Genomic DNA, 19861 nt, shown 5'->3' with positions numbered 1-19861 from the left:
GATGTGTGTGTGTCGTGGTGCTTCTGTGAGTGCTGGAAAAAGAAAATATTAGGATTTCAATCTCCTGGATCCTTTGCAGACTGACTTTGGAGCAGTTATTTTATAACTATCACCACAATTATCTGTTAAATTCATATGTATATTCTGGGCACTGACAGAGGCCAGGAAAGATTGATATAAAGATTATAACAATTAAACACATTCCAAGAGGATCAATGAATAAATGGATCTGATCCATCAGGACCAAGAAGAACCTGAAGTTACCACCCAGGAAGAGAATCCAAGGGAATCCATGGGAATATTCTGCAAACTTTTAAAGTTATTGCATGGAAATTCTAGATATCAATAAATATCTCACACAATTCTAGAACTACATGTATATTTATCACAATTCTAGAATAGAGTTATTAGAATGTACTATTAATGAAGATAGGAAAATAAAATGTATTATTAACAAAGTGAGGAAAATAATTATATATATTTGAATCCATTAATTGAATCCTCATTGATATCTTCTCATCTATATCAATATATGCATATTTCACGTATAAAGTAGAGACAATAAATAGAAATAATAATAAAGTTATTATTAAAAAGTTATTATTTGTCCCCAAAGGGGGACACCCAGGGGTCAGTAAGGGTGGCTGGGGATATGGGAGACACCTGAATTTGGGAAAAAACCTCCCAGAGAAGCCAGTGTAGGGTGAAATGAGGGTAATTTGGGTGAAATGAAGATATGGGGTTACTTGAGGTCATTTGAGGCCATTTTGGGGTTATTTGAGGTCATTGGGGTCATTTGAGGCCCTGTTTGGGGTTACTTTAGGTCACAGGGGTTACTTGAGGTCATTTGAGTCCCCAATAATTGATCAAGGGCTCAGATGAGGACACAGGAATTAATTCTTACGAGCTGGGGCCAAAGGAGAAGGGACACTTTGGTGTCACCCATCATTTGCCCTCTGTCCTCTCAGGGTAGTGATGGGCTGCTTATTAGCTTTATTAATTTTATTAATTAGTTGTATTCATTTATTAGTGTTTATTATCATCTCCTGTATGCATTAGCACCTACACTTCTGATATTAGCTATTAATTCAATAATCAATAGATTCTAATAGTAAATTCTATTTACAGTATTATTTGTTAAGATCCAGTGGTATCATCACCTATTACAGCCTAAAACTAGGTTTATTTATTATTGTATTTATTATTAGTAGTATTAGAATGAACAGATTTATTAGCACTGGCAGTAATTAGTGTTTTATTAGCAGCCACAGGGGCATAAATGGATCGTGTTGGAACCTCCACGGGATTATGCAATGCCCTTCCCACCCTTCTGCCTGTGGCAACAAACTCCACCAACTCAGCTTTGAATCCGTACTTTATTTTCACATATATATAAAAAAAAAAACAAACCAAAAAACCTCGCAAGTATCGGACAACAACAAAAACGGAAAAAAAAAAAGAAACAAAACTCCTGGAAATGTACACACAATCCAACAAAAATATATATATAAACCAAAGCTTTTGCTCGGACAGCACGTGTAGCAGGCGGGGACGGCTCCCCTGTGCCAGGGGACGGAGTGTGTGGGCAGAGCTCGGAGGATGGCACCAAGGCAGGAGGGGCTGGGCCAGGAGCTCGTGGCTCCTTCTTGCCCATCTCCTGCCAGCGAAGCACAGAGAGGAGCTGGACCTGGGGCTGGCAATGGCCGAGCACAAAAAAACCCTGAGACGTCACTGACTGGCCCTGCCTAAAGTTGAATTTCGGTGGCTGGGAGCTCTGGTCCTGCTGTTGCAGCAGCTGGGCAGCGTCCCTACAACGAATCCAATGGAGAGGGGAGCCCTGCCCCTCGTGCCAGCACAGCCAAACCAGACACCCTCAAGGCTTTCTGGAGCTTGGCACCCCTGCCCTGCTCTGCCAGGTCCTCTCCTCCTCCTGTGGGGTCACAGCGCCGCTGGATAAACCGACCCGGGAACGGTTCAAAGCACTCCAACCCCCTCCACTGCTCCCTCCTCCACCCTGCACCCACTACAGCTGAGGTGCCTCAGACATCCCCAAACCCCAAATTTCACCAGCCTCTCTGAGCCAAGGTCAGGGTGAAAAAAGAACGCGTCGAAACCTTCCCACGACACGTACAGAACAGATTACCTGAAAGAGCCTCCAATCCTTCCACCAAAGTAGGGATTAATGGGATATAATTCTTCCTAATATTGCTGTGGCTTCTCTGGAGTAGTAAAGCGAGTCCAGCTTTGCTGCTAAGGCAACACCTGCGAGCCCAGGGCTGAGGTAGGGGCCAGGTGAGGCAGGGAGGTGTCCCCAGCACGGTGACACGCGGCTGCTCCCCGGCCGTGCTCCCCAGGGGCTGCAGCAGGGGTGGGAGAAGGCAATCCAAGAGCAGGAAAGGCTTGAAGGAAGAAAGCACTTAGGTTTCCTCTCTAGTTCCTCAGATTGATGTATTTCTCGCTCTTCAGTCCCGCCAGAAGAGAAAGGGAGAGGGGAAACACACGGTTAGGGACGAACACAAACCCCGCAGGGGTGGCAGTGACACACACAGGGGCGTGGGGACAGCTGGGGCACCCCAGGGTGGCACAGTGTGAGCCGTGCAGAGCCGGGCAGGGGCTCTCTGCTGGCCCGAGGCAAATCAAACCACATCCTGTGGCTGGCATGGGCGGTGGCGGCCCAGCAGTGACACTGTGACAAGCTGCTCCATCCCAGGTGAGGGGAAAGAAACGTCCCAAAGGATTTATCCCAAGAGCTCCGAGGACCCATCCCTGCAGCCCCTGCTCTGCCTTCTGGCCGCACATCTCCCCATTTCAGTCCTTCTCCCCTGGGAGCTCTGCGAAGTGGCAGAGCCAAGCACCAGCAGAGCTTTGGCACCTGCCAGAACTGTCCCCTCCCGTCCCTCCCACGGCCCCCCGAGCGCTGCTGATGGATGATGGAGCCCGTGCAGGGTGGGCAGTGCCAGAGGAGGGGAGCCAAGCGTTACCTGGGTGCAGCCCCGTGCCCGAGCGGCGCTGGCAGCCCCGGGCGGGCGTCGCTCCGTCCTACCTGGTCAGCTGCGGGTCTCTTCTCGCCGTTGGCGCCCTGCAGGAGCCCCGCCTCTTCGGGAAGTTTATCTGACTTAACTTCAACTACAATCTTGTCTTTACGGGCCTCTGGCTTTGTGCTAGGGGAGGGAGGTGACAATTTTTGAGACGCGCTGGCGCTACCCGGGAGGGCATGTGGCTGGCCGAGCCCTGGGGCTCCATCTCAGGGGACAAAGAGACTCCAGCTCACAGAAAGCTTTGGGCTGCCCAGGGAGGGGGCTCTTGGATGCTCTACCACTCTGCTGTCTCCTCCCTGCATGGCAGTGCCCTGTGGGAAGCTGGAGAAGCCGCTGAGCCCCCGGCGTGGTGCCAAGGCTGCGCTCCCGCCGGGCAGGGAGAGCCGGAGCGTGGCATGGGATGGGGTGGGATGGGATGGGATGGGATGGGATGGGAAGCATGAGTGATATCAAGCACCCCCAGCCCCACAAGCCCCTGGGGGATTGCTGGCAGTGCTTACATGTCCTGCTTCCCGGCACGGCCACACGGGATCTTGCCTTTCTTGTGCAGGAAGTAGATGACAGCGCCCAGCACAGCCACCACGAGGATGGCCACGATGATGGCCACGATGATCACCCCTTGGCTCTCTGCTGTTGACTTTTGATCTGAACACAACATTGAGAGGAAGAAATTAATGCCTGTCCCACCGTGACCCTCTCCAGCCTCCCTTCTGCGTTAGGAAAAGGGTTCCTTCTCCCAAAAAAGCTCCAGTGCTTCCCCCAGCTGCCTGCAGGATGCAGATTTCATACAGAAATGCTTCATTGGGGCAGTTTCTGTAAGAAACTGTAATTCTGTACGTTTTACAGAATTACATTCTGTAATTCTGCTTCTGTAATTCTGGGCTGCCATGCCACATGTACCACAGGAGGGTGGATAACAGGAATTCCTGCAGGGCACCAGGCCATCCCTCTGCTTCCTTGCCCAGCAGGTTTGGGCTGCAGAAGCTGCACTTGGTGGCCTCAGTGAGGACAAGCAGGCAGCTTTCCACCATGGGGACAGAGCCTCCACCTCCCTCCTGACTTGGCAAGGAGAGAAGCAGCAAGAGAAGCAGTGCAGAGCCAGCAGCCACCTTCCCCCCCAGGCTAGAGGCGAGCATGACTCGTGTCCTGACGGACACCATCAGCAGACTGACCTTTCCTGATGGAATCATCTGGAGGGGCGGGAAGGGAGGGAAAGACACCGAGCTCAGCCACCCCACGGCAGCACTGCCAGCCCGGACTGGCACTGCTGGGGGCTCCTGGCACAGCAAGCAGTGCCCGACACTCACCCACCAGCAGCTGGATGTGCTTCTCACTGACACCCAGCTCGTTGGACACGCGGCACATGGCTCCCGCCTGCAGCAGGTCGTGGCTCACCCGCACCGTCAGGTTGCTGGCGACGTGCTGGTTGTCCATGTACTCGTGAGCCTGGGCAGGGCAGGCAGGGCAGGATTGAGTGCCTGGGCAGCCCCTGGGCCGTGCCAGGCTGGGCCCTGCCTGCTCTCACCGTGCCGTTGATGCTCCACTGCACCGTGGGCCGGGGGAAGGCGATGGCCTTGCAGGTCAGGTTGACCAGCTCGTCCTGGCGCACGTAGAGCGGGGAGCTGATGGCCACGATCCGCGGCTTCCCTGGGGGTAGGGGACATCAGCACCCATGGCTCCCAGGGAACGGGTGCTGGGTGGGCAGGGGTCACTCTGCACCCACGGCTCCCGGGGAATGGGTGCTGGGCACCCAGGGGTCACTCTGCACCCAGGGGTCACTCTGCACCCACGGCTCCTGGGGAACAGGTGCTGGGTGGGCAGGGGTCATTCTGCACCCAGGGGTCACTCTGCACCCACAGCTCCTGGAGAATGGGTGCTGGGTGGGCAGGGGTCACTCTGCACCCACGGCTCCCGGGGAACGGGTGCTGGGCACCCAGGGGTCACTCTGCACCCAGGGATCACTCTGCACCCACAGCTCCTGGGGAATGGGTGCTGGGCACCCAGGGGTCACTCTGCACCCAGGGATCACTCTGCACCCACGGCTCCTGGGGAACAGGTGCTGGGCACCCAGGGGTGACTCTGCATCCACAGCTCCTGGGGAAAGGGTGCTGGGCAGGCAGGGGTCACTCTGCACCCACAGCTCCTAATGAATGGGTTTTGGGCAGGCAAGGGTCACTCTGCCTGCACAGCTCCCAGGGAACGGGTGCTGGGCACCCTGGGGTCACTCTGCACCCACAGCTCCTGGGGAACGGGTGCTGGGCACCCAGGGGTCACTCTGCACCCACGGCTCCTGGGGAACGGGTGCTGACCAGGCAGGGGTCACTCTGCACCCAGGGGTCACTCTGCACCCACAGCTCATGGGGAATGGGTGTGGGCAGGCAGGGGTCAGTCTGCACCCAGGGGTCACTCTGTACCCTGGGGTCACTTTGTACCCAGGGGTCACTCTGCACCCAGGGCAGGCCTTACCCTCCACAGCCACAGACACCTTCTTGCTCTGCTCCAGCCCTGGCACGCTCGGGGCCATCACCCTGCAGCTGAAGTTGCTGGAGGTTTCGAAGGTGAGGTTCCTCAGGAAGAGCCGGTTCCCTTCCACCAGCTTCTTGCCCTGTTGGGAAGGAACGTCCCCAGCAATGAGCCCTCTGTGCCCACGTCCCAAAGGGGTTCAGCCCTTCTGTGCACAGTGAGGGAATCTGCAAGCACAGGGCCTCCCTGCAGTACTGGCCAGGAGGTGACAACACTGGGGTGCACAATGCAGCTGCATGAGAGGGAATCCTTCCCCTGGCCTCTCAGGAGAGATGGAGCAAGATCCTGACTCTGCCTGATTTGCTGCAAACAGCAGAACTGGGATGCCTACTCACCTTCTCATCCCTCCACTGGTATTTCAGGCCCACGGGGCTGTGGGCATCACAGCTCAGCATCACACTGTCCCCTTCACGAAGGGTTGAAGATGGCTCCATCTTCACATGGACCCCTTCAATGTCTAGGAGAGGGATGGAGACCAGGGCAGGGTGAGCAGGAGGTACAAAGCACCCACCACGAGGTCCACAGGCTCCAGTCCCCTCTCTCTTACAGTTCACAACAAGATCCACCTCCTCCTCTATCTGTGACAGATCATCCAGGTCCAGGGTCTGGCACCTGTACGTGCCGCTGCTGGTCTTGTTCACATCGTGCAGCTTCAGGACGCCGCTGTCGGGATCTGCCAGCAGTGTCACATCCTGCCACTCATCCAGCTGCAGGCAGTGGGCACAAACAGAGTCATCCCCACACAGCCCCCTCCCAGCCAGCCACCGCCTCCCCCTCCCTCCGGGCAGGACAAGCAGCAACCAGGAGCTGTTTGCCGAGGGAGAGGTGCCCTGGTGTCCTCCAGCCTCACGTTTTTCTTAAAGAAGCTGAAGACGGGCGGTGGGTTCCCATCGGCCTCGCAGACCAGTGTCACGTTGTCCCCTTCCTTCACCAGCGTCGAGGACGGCACCACCTGCAGCGTCAGGTGCTCGGCGGGGTCTGGGGCGGGCATGGGCAGAGTCAGAGCCCAGCCCCGCCACCGGGCACTGGCGCGGTGCCCCCGGCCCCAGACTCACAGAAAATGTTGATCTTGACCCGCTGCGAGTCCCGGGCGCGCCTGTGTCCCTGCAGCCAGTAGTGCACGGTGCAGTGGTAGCGGGAGTGGCGGTCCTCGCGCGTGACGGGCGCGTACAGCGTGCTGCTGAGCGTGTACAGCCCGCTGGACTCGCGCGTCACCGTCGACAGGATGGTCACGTCTGCGGGGGACACGGCCACGCGGGAGGGCTCCTCCTCCTGCTGCCAGCCCCCCAGCCCCTCTGCCGAGCTGGCTGCCCGCCCCCGCCCAACTCACTGTTCTCCTGGTTGTGCAGCTGCTCCCCGTTCCTGTGCCAGGTGATGTTGGGAGCTGGGAAGCTGTTTTTGCTCACGCACTTGGCGATCTGTGGGGGCAGAGAGAGCCGTGAGCACAGCTCAGGCTGAGCAGGGAGCCTGGCCCTGCTAACCCTGCGTGCAGCCTCTCCTCACCTCTGGGACTTCACTGTTGTGCACGGAGATGCCTCCTGAGTTGGGCTCGATCTCAGGGGTCATGGGGACCTCTGGAAAGAAAGGCCACCCCAGATGTATTAGGAGGGATGGGTTGGGATGGGATCCCAGCACCCAGGGGTGCTGCCCTCGTGTGCCACTCACTGTAGACGCTGAGCTCGGTGCTGCTCTCGCCCACGCCGTAGCTGCCAGCTCCCACCTGGCACATGAAGGTCCTGGGGTCCTGCAGTGTCACGGAGCTGAGGGACAGGGCCTTGTCCTCCCCCAGGGACAGCCGCTTCTTGTAGTCGGTGTCATCCTCCACGACCCCGCCGGCCGTGACGTGGTACAGCCTCACCTGCTTGTTGCTGCGGTCCACCTGCAAGGCGAGGGGCCAGGCTGGGCTGGGGAGCCCCGGCTGCAAGCCCTGGGCTGGCTGCCACCCCAGGCCAGCAGGCAGAGCCGCCCTCCCAGGCCGGCACTCACGTAGAACCAGTCGATGTAGGTGAAGGAAGCATTCTCAGGGATGTAGAAGTTGCACTCGATCCTGGCTGTGCCCCCCAGCTCCACTTCCACCACGGCTGGCATGGAGATCTCCAGCTTGCTGGCTGCAGCTGGGGGGCAGAATTTGCTGGTAGGGGCAGGAAGGATGGGGAAGAATGGGCTGTCCAAGCACAGCCTGTCCCCATCTCCATCCCCCAGAAGCTGTGGGGCAGAGCCGTGCCTTGTGCTCTACACGCCGTGTCCCAGCCCAGCAGGCAGTGACAGCCAGGACCCCACTGCCACGCTGCCTTCAGCATCCACAGGGAGCCCACGGGCTCAGGCCAGTGATCCTGAACCCAAAGGGGGCACATGGCATGCCGTGCCACCACCAGGACACTGATGGAAGGGAGCATGTCCCCAGCCAGGACTGCCAGGTCACTCCACAAGCTCTGTTCCTGCTGCCCCAGCAGGAACCCAGCAGTTCAAGCATCCATCCCTGCAGCATTCCCAAGGCTGGGAATGGCTGCTGCTCTCCCTGCCCAGCTCTGCCCATGCACAGCACAGGGCCCACGCCCCTGTGAGCAGAGCTTGCCCATCCCTGCACCCTCTTCCTCCCAGCCCAGCTGGCCACAGCAGTAATGGAGCTGCTGGCCCTGCTCCAGAGAGGATGGAAAGGTAATGGCTATCGATCCAGGGCAGGGCACGGAGCAGCTTCCCAAGGATTGGGAGCAGAGCAGAGACAAGGGCGGCATCACGGCGAGGCTGGCAGTGCCACTGCCACCATCCCTGCCCAAGCAAAGGGGGCTCTGCACGCCCTGGGCTGGCACATGGCCCTGCAGAGGGGACAGCAGCCTGTCCCCAAGCCACAGAGCCAGCCCAGGTATGGGAGCTGGGGACAGAGGCTTGGAGGAAGCAGCTGTGTCAACATCTGCCCTGGGAGCGCCCGCTCTGCAACAGCCGCCACCGAGGCGACTTCAAAGGGCAGTGCCGTGCCCACAAAATGCTTTGCTTGGAGTGGGTCTGTGGTGGCACAAAGCCAAAACGCAGCCAGGGGCCCTCCTGCCACAGCAAAGGCCCTGACAAGCAGGACTGGCCACCTCAGAGCTCCCCAACACCTGGGTTTTGGCCCTCGCCCATCCCCTCAGCGTATCACAGCCGGCACCAGGCAAAGAGGGACGAACAAATCACAGCACAGCAAAGAAGGTGCTGGAAAAACAGGTGAAAGTCCCAGAGATAAGCACGCGGCGGGGACAGGAAACTGGCTGAGAATTCAAAGGAAAAGATAACTTTGCACAGGAGGCAGTATAGCCACGACTTGGCTGCCTGCTGCAGGAGGGCACCTGCACAACTGGGCAAGCTGGGCTGGGTCCCTGCTGACCCCGTGCTGCCCCCCCTGAGCCCTGGCACCCTGAACTGCACGCAGCCAGGCCAGATTTTGCCCCTCCATCATCTTCAGAGCTTCGGCGAGGCCCTGGGCAGAGCCAGCCCCTGGAGAGCAGCTGGCCCTCCCCCTGACCCGCTCGGCATGAGAGCCCTCTACCAGGCAGCAGAGCGAGCGAAATCATGAGCTCAGAGCTGGAGAATGGCTGGCATCCGGGGCTGGCATGAGGATCACAACCCCCCCAGCCATCCACTGCCCTTGAGGAGGCTGACACGGTCGCTGCAGCCCCCACCCTGCCTGGAAAAAGGGCTCACTGCTCCCCACCTCCTCCGGGACAGGCTGGAACAGGGACACAAGGGGACACTCACAAGGTCCCCCACAACCCTGGGGACACAAGGCTCGCTTCTACAACTCCGAGACCTTTTGCTCTGTGCGTGGGCAGGCTACAGAGGCGCCGGGCACAGCCAGCCTGGCACAGCAGGCTGCAGGGACTTGGCGATCCTCCCTTGTGCCCGGCGCAGCTGCAGGCTCGGTGACGGGACCTGGGGAGCTCCACCAGCCACGCGTGGAGCAGCCCAGCTGCATTAGGGAGCTCCATCCACCCCAAGAGCCTGGCACGGCTCCAGCCGGAGACCTCGAGATCTGGAGAGGGCGTCTGCAGGCAGCGAGCAGGGAAGGAAGGAGAGCCCCCGTGCCTTTTCCATCTGGCTGGCGGACAGCCGGCCGGCAGCCAGAGCTCCGCAAGAACAAAGATTTGCTTTTAGAGCTGGGGAAGGGGGTGGGGAGCAGCCGAGTCCCTCGCCAGCCTCCTGCAGAGCCGAGGTGTGCGGCGAGAAGGCGAGGAGAAGTGCGGCTGCGTTGGCGGCACGGAGCCCCCGGCCCGGAGCAAGAGGAGAGGCACCGCAGGGCTCTGGAGCCGCACATGGGATTCCTGAGGTTTCCCTGGGTTTGTGCTCCCTTCTCGAGGAAACCAGCTGCGGCCAGATCCCGCCTGCTCCCGGCACAGCCACACAGGCTACCCTCCTATGCCCTCGGAAAGTGCACAGATCCCCGAGCCGGGGTGCCCCAAAACAGCATCACCCACATCCTGTCTTCTTCCCAGAGAGGAGAAAGAGCGTGCAGAGCCCCAGCCCCGCAGGAAGCAGCACCAGCAGCAGCGCCCAACATCTCCACGCACCAATGGCCTCCGCCCTGCCCGGGATGGGGACGGAGCCAGGGCTCTGCTGCAGCGGGGACCAGCACCTCGCACCCCAAAACAACCCCACCACCCTGTCAGGACCCTGTCATGTACACCTGGAGAGGCAAAGAAATCAACCCCACCCCGCAGCTGGGTGACAAGGCGCAGACACCCCTCTAACAGCCAGCCCGCGGTGCACAAAGGGATGGGGTGGCTCAGGCAGCCCCGGGGTGGGCTCAGCCCCCCGTTCCAGCAGCTCTGGCTGGCCTGGGAATGTCTTGGCCGTGGCCCCTTGTGCTTCTGGGAAGCATCAAACCTTTCACGTGGCTGGGCTTCCAAATACACCGACGCCGCCAAGCATTGAGAGACTCCTGGCTCGGCACATGTGCTGTGGGAAGGGGATCCCGGCACGGGACGGGGGTGGGAGCAGCCGGCTCTAGACTCCGCTCTGAGCCTGACTTTGGCTCCGGCAGCTCGGCCCGGGCAGGTTCCCAGCGCCGGGGCCACCTCCGCAGCTCAGCGGGGCAGGGAGCAGCCGGCGCACCGGGAGCGGGGCAGGGCAGGAAGCGCAGCCACCCCCCGAGGGTGAAAATGGACTGGAAAGCGGATAAAAAAAGAAAGCACGAAAAAAAAAAAAGCCAAGAGAAACACAGCGCTCGGGGGAAAACTCCTTAGAAGGAAAGGGGTGGACGCATCCTAACAACAACCAGCTCACCCCGGTGCGCGCTGAACGCACGTGGGGCTCCCCTCAACCTGCGCTGCGCCGGGGGGCTGCAGCGGGGCCCCGAGAGCGGCACGGGGCGCGCAGCCCCGCCCCGCCGCGGACCGCGGGGCCGCCCGGGCGGGGACACACGCTGGGAAGGGCCGATCCCACCTGCGCTGCCCCGACCCCGCGATCCGAGCATTCCCGGCGCCGCGCCAGGCACCGCCCGAGGGGCGCAGCGCGCCCGGCTGCCGGCGCCGGCTCTGCGGGGACACCCGTCCGCCTGCCAGCCCGGGGAGCTGCACGGGGGCCGAGCCCAGCCCCGCAGCCCCGCGGGGTCCGCCGGAGCGAAGGACATCCCCGCCGGAGCGAAGGACATCCCCGCCGGAGCGAAGGACATCCCCGCCGGCGCTCCGCCGGACCCCGCGCCGCGCCCCGGGGCGCTCCGCAGGTGCGCGGGTCCGCCCGCACCGCGCCGCCCGGCCCCGCACGGCACCGCCCGGCCCCGCACGGCCCTTCCCGCAGCCACTCACCGCAGCAGAGCAGGAGGCAGCAGCCCCAGCCCAGGGCGAGCCCCGCCGGCCGCCGCCCCCCAGCCATGCCCGCCGCCGGCCGCCCGAGACTGAGCGGGGCCGCGGGCTGACGTCAGGCGGAGGAGGAGGAGGAGGAGGAGGAGGAGGAAGGCGCGGTGCCTGCCCACCGCCCGCAGCCGCTTATCACCCCCAGCAGCAGGCGGGCGGGCGCCGTGGCCGCCCAGCCCCGCAGCGCTCGGTCCGCCCCGCACGGCCCGGCTCGGCCCCGCCGCCGGAGGGGCTCGCAGACCTGCCAGCTCCTGCCTGTCCGGGCGTGCAGCGGCTGAGGCAGGCAGACAGCCGGGCGCTGGAGGTGGGATCACTCCCAGAGCCGGAGAAGGGGGCCGAGGCGTGGGATGTGTTTTTCAGAGTGTTTGGGGAACGCCGGCGGCGGTCCCTGAGAGTCCAATGTGCAGCTAGCAGTGGCGATAATGAAGTGACCTAGTGCCCTGCTCAGCCCCAGCCCCACACTGCCCTGGAGCCCGAACACAGCTGGGGAATCACCTCTGAACCCACGCCGAGCAAGGACACACTCAAAACGGGGAGGCAAAACACTCTTTGTCATTATCTGGACAGTCCGGACCGGGGTCCCCGCTGAGCCCCGGTGTCCCCCAGCCCCGCTGGGACCCCGTCCTGTCCCCGAGGCGGGGTCCCCGGGCATCGCCGCGGTCCGCCCGCAGCTGTTGTAGGATGGGGCGGCTGTGGAGGAGCTGCTCCCTGCGGCGGCCGGGGCCGGCCCGGGGGCCGCACAAGGCTCCCATTATCCCGGGCTAATCACCCAGCCCGGCCCCTCCCGCAGCCCGGGGCAGAGCCGGGAGGAGCACAGCGAACCCCGCCAGGTGCGGAGCTGCCCGCAGCCAGCCACGCAAGATACCCGGCCGCAGTGTCCCTGGCTCCGTGCCTCAGTTTCCCCCGGATTAATCGGAGTCAGAGGGGCTGTTGGAGGACAAAGGTTTTCCTCCCTTCAAAAGCCGTTTTGTTTCCCCATTCACAGGACACCCAAAATTCGCTGATTCAGGTTCATCACACATGGGGGGCTGCCCAAACCCCCAGGAGCTGTGACAGTGCCCTCCTCCCGCTCGCAGCCCAGACGCTCTGAACTTTTGCACATCCTTTTCTCTCCTCCACTTGCTTTCCCCGCAGCACTCCCGTCCCCCGGCAGCAGGGGCTGCATCCCTCCCACCCGCCCTGAGCCACTCCAGGGCTGGGCTGCAGGTTCGCCGGAGCCACAGCATTCCTCCTGGGAATGCCCAGGCACCTCTCCCACCGCCAGCCCCCTGTGCTGGCCCCAGCGCTGCTCCCCGGCTGGTGCCATGCAGCAGCCCTTCCCATGCCCTCCTCCTCCTCCTCCTCCTCCTCTTCCTCCTCCTCTGCATGGCTGACCAGCACCCTACCCACAAGTCTTTCTCAGCCAAACACACTCAGTGTGATTCATCGGAAATGATTTTTTTTTCCCCTGGAGATCAGTTGCTTAAAATGGCAATGCTGGGCAGCGATAAGGCTGAGAGCCCTGGCGCTGCTGCTGGGCAGGGGAGGCCTCCTCCTCCCTTTGCTGGGAAGAACAAGTGCAAGGGAGCTGTGCTGTCATCCCCAGGATGCTCAGGAGCTGCTCTCCGGCCTCACAGCTGCAGTTTTGGGATTCTCTCACACCTCATGGAAGGAGCTCACTGTCTGTGGTGGGGAAATCCACCCCTGAGTGGGTGCTCTGGGTGCAGGGACTCTCTGACAATGACAAGGACAAAAAACTCTTCTCTCTCCAAAAGGGCAGGATGAGGCACTATATTGTAAATATAGTGAACCCAGTGGGAAGAAATGCTGATGTCTGACTCCAGTTCAGAAGGCTGAATGATTTCTTTATTATAACTACACTATAATGCATTAATATACTATTTAAAGGAGATACTAAAACTACAAACCTACTTTTTCTAACTCCCATATCTGACTCATTCCCAACTCGTGACCCTCTCTGAGAGCCCAGCCCCAGGTGGGTTGGATTGGCCACCAGGCTCAAACAATCCTCACCAGAATCCAACCAAGCATCACCCCAGGTAAACAATTCTCCACACACATTCCACGTGGGAAAAACAAGGAGTAAAAATAGAAATTGTTTTCTCTTTCTTTCCTCTGTGCTCCTCAATGAAAAAATCCTGAGAGAGAGAAGAATGTGCCTGCCACAGCAGCGGAGGAGCCTCAGGCTCTGCTCTCCTTGGAGCAGGGAAAGGGATGTTCCACTCAGCACAAAACACCCCTCAAATGTCACCCCAAGAAGGAAGGAGGCCCACGGGAGAGCACCCACCAAAGTCAAACAAACAAAGCAGGAGAGCTCAGCTGACGCGCCCCTGGTGCATTTTGTTCTGGGGCTAACTTTTATTCCACGTTAAAAATAAAGCGGAACGTTGCTAAGAAAACCTCTGCAGAAAATTCCCAGCAGTTGGAAAGGGCAACGCCACTCCCTGGGGAAAACAGGCTGGGGAGCATGCCACCCTCAGGCAGCCCCCCACTCTCCCTGCATGGCTCTGCCTGCAGCTGGTCAGGATTCAGCTTGCTTAACTTGAAAGAAAATGTGCTTTTTTCCCTCGAGAAACGAATCGTTCTGGGGAAGAGGGGCAGAATTCAAAATCAAGGCATGGGCAGATGGCATGAAATCACCCCGCCACGCTGTGTGTGGCACCCGGCGGGCTCAGGGGCTGTGCGTGGGGAGCGTGGCAGGCTGGCCACCTTCACCTCCCCTCCCTGCTGCCTGATCTCACGCCTTCTTGTTTATCTGCTCGCTTAATGGGTTTGGCTGCAGTCCCCGCTCGCAGCGATGCGCACACGCTGTGGATGAGGCCCTGTGTTGCAGTCCCATGCACACAGCTGGGGTGCTGTTAGAAATGAAAATTTGTCCAGCTAAATTAATATGAAAGAAATAAAATATTTATTTTGCACTCCAATTCTATCTAGCTAGCCACAAGGAAAGAACAGAGCCGAGCCCGGGAATCGACCCTGGGTGTGCGACAAGGAGTCAGCCTCAGCAGAGGTTTCCTCTGCGCCCACACACCTCCATCCTGATGCTATAAATGAAAATTTGTCCAGCTAAATTAATATGAAAAAATAAAATATTTATTTTGTAATCAAATTCTATCTAGCACCCACAGCACCCACACTCCCACAGCTCCCAGTCCCTGGCAGTGCAGGGACATTGGTGCCCGGGCCCCCGCGGCTCCCAGCGCTCTCCTCCTCCATCCCTCCTGCCACCTCCCAGATGAGGCTGTGCCTGGGCAGGCAGTTCTGCCCCTGGCAGAGCTGAGGCTGTGCCAGTCCCTGGCACAGCTGCTGGGAACCCACAGGACCCTGCCCAGGGCAGAGCTGATTTCCTGGTGTTATCCAGGCATTGCAGGTTGCAGGAACGATCTGGAAGTGTGCAACTGCATTTGCCTCCCTGCTCTGGCTCCTGCTGGGCCTGGCTCTCTGCAGCCAGAGGGGAACGATGGCCAGCAGGGAGCCAGGCCTGGGGTTGTGCATCCCAGCACACACCTCAGCCCCTTCCAGCTTTTCCTGCACTCCCAGACAGATCCTTGCTGATACGGGGACCTGGGGATGCTGCCAGAGGGAGCTGGCCCAGCGTGGGCTGTGCCTGTGCCTGTCCTGACAGGCAGCCTGTGTGTCCCAGGTGGGACGGGCGCCCTGTGCCTTCCCCGAGCCCTGCAGCCACCCCCAGAGCAGCTGGGGTGGGCTCTGGGGGTGCTTGGGGTGTTCTGTGCCAGCTGCCCCCAGTGAACCCCAGCAGCTCTGTGCCCACGGGCTGGGGGCTGATTCTGTGCCCATGGGCTGGGGGCTGGCCTGGCTGTGTGCCCATGGTCTGGGGGTGTCTCTGTGCCCATGGGCTGGCCCGGCTCTGTGCCCATGGTCTGGGGGTGTCTCTGTGCCCATGGGCAGGGGGCTGGCCTGGCTGTGTGCCCATGGTCTGGGGGTGTCTCTGTGCCCATGGGCAGGGGGCTGGCCCGGCTCTGTGCCCATGGTCTGGGGGTGTCTCTGTGCCCATGGGCAGGGGGCTGGCCCGGCTCTGTGCCCATGGTCTGGGGGTGTCTCTGTGCCCATGGGCAGGGGGCTGGCCCGGCTCTGTGCCCATGGTCTGGGGGTGTCTCTGTGCCCATGGTCTGGGGGTGTCTCTGTGCCCATGGGCTGGCCCAGCTCTGTGCCCATGGTCTGGGGTGTCTCTGTGCCCATGGGCAGGGGGCTGGCCTGGCTGTGTGCCCATGGGCTGGCCCAGCTCTGTGCCCATGGTCTGGGGGTGTCTCTGTGCCCATGGGCTGGCCCGGCTCTGTGCCCATGGTCTGGGGGTGTCTCTGTGCCCATGGTCTGGGGTGTCTCTGTGCCCATGGGCTGTCCCAGCTCTGTGCCCATGGGCTGGGGGTGTCTCTGTGCCCATGGGCAGGGGGCTGGCCCGGCTCTGTGCCCACGGCCCCGCTCCCTGCAGGTCTCCGGGGTGGATGCAGGGCAGCCCTGCAGGGTGGAAGCCTCTGGCCGTGTCCAGCCAGGTCTGAGCCCTTCCCACAGCACCGGCAGGGCCGAGGGGGCCGTGCTCCCTGGGGATGGGATGGAATGGGGTCGGCGCCGAGCGTTCCCACACACCCGGGAGCGGCCGGCTGCTCCCCTACCACTGCTCCCCTCACCCTCGGGGCACCTTCTGCCAGTCCCTGCTGCTCATTTTGGGGGGCTCTAGAGCATACACAGGGGCTTTGCACTCTGGGGTAAGAACAGGAACCCTCCTGGGCTGTCCAGCTGTTGGTTCTCTGCTCCCTGGGTGCCATGGGGTCATTTTGGGGTACCCCTGCCCCGTCTCCACTGCTGGGAGCCCTGCTCAGGGCTGTGTCCTCCAGCTCAGGAAAACGCCTCCTTCCAGCCCCTTCCTCGGCTTGGCTCCCAGCCGCTCCTTTGTGCCTCCCCTCTCCTTCCTCTCCCCTCACAGGGCCTTTCTATGGGGATTATTAACCATGGCTACGGGGCCTTTGTTCAGGAGGGGCCGGGAGGGTGGAGAAAGGAAGGACAGGGGCGGAAGGGGGGAAGGAAGATGGGGGGGGGGAAAGGAAGGTGACATCTGGATGTCTGTCACAGAGGAGGGCGAGTTTTGGAGCAGCTGTGCGGGGATGGCCGGGGCTCAGCGGATGCAGAGGAGTGGCAAAGCCCCAAAAAGGAGCCGGGCTGGCAAGGGTCACCCCAGCCCAATCTCAGCATCCTGCCCTGGTGATGGTGGTGCTGACACGAGCAGCACCCCAGGGCTCCAGGACTGGCTTTGAGGACTGGTTTGTGGCTCACAGGGGTGGCAGGGAAGGCTGTGGAGCTTTCCTTGCCTCGGGAGCTGTGTGCAGAGTGGATGGACAAGGACAGCTGGAGCACGCCTGCGAGAACCTTATCCAGCTGAGAGCCACTGCCAAGGCACAGGAGAAGGAGCCCTCTGCCCAGGGCTGTCACTGCACATCCCGGGGGCACAGGAGCCCCACGGCCTGAGCAGGTGCAGCCCTGGGACAGGGTGTGACAGCCACGTCCTGCCCTGCCTCAACCGTGCAGCTGGGCTGGTCACGTCCGTGCCCCAGGCTGCTCTCCCACCCAGCCTGGGAGCGCTGCGGGCACGGAGCAGGGGGCAGGATTTGGGGATGGGCGCTGACGGGGGAAGCTGGGGCTATTTATAAACCGTCCTTTTCCTTGGGAGCACTTCCGAGTCGCTGTCCCCCAGCGCCGGCCGGAAAAAGGCCCCATTGTGCTGGCGCCGGCCGGGGCTGGGCACTCGCCCACACCGTGGGGCAGATGCTGCCTCTGGCTGTGGGGTCAGCGTGGGCTGCCCAGGGCACGGCCAGGGCTCCTGGCCACGCTCATCCAGCACCTGCCAACGCCACGGCTGCCCGGGGCAGCGGGCAGGAGGAGCAGCCCTGCCCTGTGCTCCCTGTCACCCAGCTTTTCCGGCTCCCTGCTGCCAAGGAAGGGAGGAGAAGCCGGGATGGGGACACAGCATCGCTCCCTGGGCTTGTCCGCTGGGATCTCTTCCTCCTGGCTTTGTCTGCAGGGCTCCCCCAGGACAGCTCAGCTCATTAGGATCATCTGTGAGAAAGCCTAATGAGAAATTAGTCCTGAGCAGGCCGGGCTTTGGGGGAGCCCCTCTTGCAGGGGATCCATGAGATTAGTCCTGAGCAAGTCCAACTTTGGGGGAGCTTCTCTTGCTGGGGATCCATGAGAGATTAATCCTGAGCAAGCCCAGCTTTGGGGGAGCCCATCTTGCTGGGGATCCATGAGAGATTAATCCTGAGCAAGCCCAGCTTTGGGGGAGCCCCTCTTGCAGGGGATCCATGAGATTAGCCCTGAGCAGACCCAGCTTTGGGGGAGCCCCTCTTCCAGGGGATCCCTTTGGAGGCCTTTGGGGAAGGTTCCCTGTGGAAGCGGCTTTGGGCTGACTGGGATAAGGCAGCAGGCAGGGCACAGTCCCCGTGTCACACCCCCACGGCACTGGGGACACAAAGGAGCGCCAGGGCCCTGGGGAACCGTGGGGCTGGGCTGGCCAAAGAGGAATTTCTTCTTGCAGGATTTTCCCATGGAAGAGGACTTGCCTTTCCCAGGGCTGTCTGGCCAGGCTCCAGGAGGAGATAGATATCCCAGCTCCCGTGGTGGGGAGACACAGAGCCCTGCAGAAACACGGCGAGCAGCCCTCGTGCTCCTGCTCCTGCACAGGGCTGCAGGGTGAGCAGAGGCAGGGAGGGCTGTGGCTGCTGGGGACAGGGCTCCCTGCAGCTCCAGGTCCTTCCTGAGGGCTCTCCCCAGCAGCCTGGGGCTGTTCCCTGCCCCAGGGGTACGTGCCGTGGGGCAATCCATCAGCTGCCCCTCCAAGGCCAGAGGAAGAGCGAGCCACACATCCTGGAGCGCAGCCCGAGAGGGGCCGGGGGATTTTCCGCAGCGGATGCCACGGAATGATGCAACCAAATGATGCATTGTTCCTGCCCGGGCTGCAGGGCTGCAGGCACCCGCCTCGGGCTGCCAGCGCTGTGCAGGGCTGTCCCGAGGGGACCCGAGGTGAGGCAGTGCCCAGCAGGACCGTGCCCACCCCTGCAGGTGCAGGGCACCCGGGCATGGTGCCCGCTGCTCGGGCAGCTGGGAGCGCACTGGGAGCGCTGGGGTGATGCCAGCAGGACCCACACGGCAGAAATTCCCTCGGGATGCGCCCAAGGAGCAAAAGAGGCAGGGCAAGGCGCTGGGGAACCCCTCAGGCATTGCGACACGCAGCCCTGGAATTTTTCCCTGATTTTTTTCCCCCCCGTCTCCCTCTGCTTCCAGATCAATCCAGAAGGACTCGGCGAGGGCTGAGGCAGCCCTGGAGCTGGCATGCCCTGGCTGCTGTTTTTCGGGAATGCGGGGTGAGCTCAGCAGCGGGAAGGCAGCTCAGGGATGGAGCGGTGATGCAGCAGCCCCGTGGCCGGGCTCGGTGCCAGCGCAGCCCCGGGGCTCCCGCGGCAGGAGCCGCACTCGTGCCGGGCTCTGCGCTCCCAGGGCCGGCTCTGGCGGCCCCCGATGGCAGCAGGGCTCCGTGCCCAGTGAGGCTGAGGAGGGGAGGGGGCTCACAAGCGGGGTACACCCCCTGTGCCACCTGCAGCTGCCGTGGGCACGGCTGGGAGCTCATCCCAGACCTCCAGCAAGTCGTGAAAGCTGGGACTGTCCCAGTGAGGAGACGTCCCAGGCGCCTTGGTGGGGAGCTCTGTGTCCCCCCAGAGCCCCGGGAAGGGTTTTCTGTCACAGAAAACTCTATTTCCCCTTCCCCGGGACCCTGTGACTCTGCTCAGATAACCCTGGACCCTCCTTCCTGCCCCAACGGGGTTGGCACAGAGCCAGGGAAGCCCACCCTGTCCAAAGTCTGTACAGACCCCTGACATTTTCTGTTGTCCTCTTTTGCCCCGCTCTCCCCTTGGACACCACAGAATAAAGAGCTGAACCAATGTATTTCGGGGTAAGAGCCTCTTTTGGGAATCTTTGCCATCTCCTGATATTCCTCCCCTCACAGCCTCGGATCTCTGGGCTAGCCTGATATTTAGGGGGCTGTGTGAAGGGGGAACATCAGGTTTCCATCCAAAGCCCCACTCCTGCCAAATCACTGTCCCAACCTGAACTGCTGCCAGGTGTTCCCAGCCCCCTCCTCACCCCTGTGCCTGTCTCCTGCAGGTCTGGACGCCCAGGAGCTGGACATCCTACCGGAATGAGGGCGGGCAGGGCTCCCCTGCATCCCGCGGAGCAGCCCTGCTGTGGAGCCACGACCCCTGAACGCGGCAGCGGAGCCCACCGGGGTGCCCCGGGCACGGGCGGGCACCAGGAGCGGGGAGGGCGAGGCAGGTGCACAGCCGGAGGCAGGCAATGAGCAGAGCACGCCCAGCCCTTGGCTCGGCTCTCTTTTCCCTTCTCCTGTTTGGGAAAGCGATGAGAAATCCAAACATTACCATAAATGCTGAAAGCATCCTGACTCCGTCA

General features: G+C 61.3%; 1 protein-coding gene across 2 annotated transcripts; it reads right to left on the bottom strand.

The window, feature by feature from the left end:
* Positions 1-1357: 1357 nt before the first annotated feature.
* MCAM (melanoma cell adhesion molecule) lies at positions 1358-11429 on the bottom strand. 2 transcript variants are annotated; one of them, XM_077788011.2, is made up of 15 exons: positions 11339-11429; positions 7548-7675; positions 7227-7440; positions 7065-7135; positions 6892-6979; positions 6617-6796; positions 6412-6539; positions 6109-6268; positions 5897-6018; positions 5505-5643; positions 4564-4685; positions 4346-4484; positions 3539-3683; positions 3044-3161; positions 1358-2460 (listed from the first exon to the last, which is right to left on the bottom strand). In XM_077788011.2, the coding sequence occupies exons 1-15, from the start codon at positions 11403-11405 to the stop codon at positions 2431-2433; spliced, it is 1851 nt and encodes a 616-aa protein (XP_077644137.2). In that variant the 5' UTR covers positions 11406-11429; the 3' UTR covers positions 1358-2430. The 2 variants fall into 2 exon arrangements, with proteins under 2 accessions (XP_077644137.2, XP_077644138.2); XM_077788012.2 differs by lacking the exon at positions 3044-3161.
* Between the last annotated feature and the right edge of the window lie 8432 nt (positions 11430-19861).

Source organism: Lonchura striata, chromosome 24 (assembly GCF_050655825.1).
Source record: "Lonchura striata isolate lonStrDom1 chromosome 24, ASM5065582v1, whole genome shotgun sequence".
Classification (NCBI taxonomy): Eukaryota; Metazoa; Chordata; class Aves; order Passeriformes; family Estrildidae; genus Lonchura; species Lonchura striata.
Note: the sequence above shows the minus strand (reverse complement) of the source record. Positions and strands in the feature narration are given on the sequence as shown.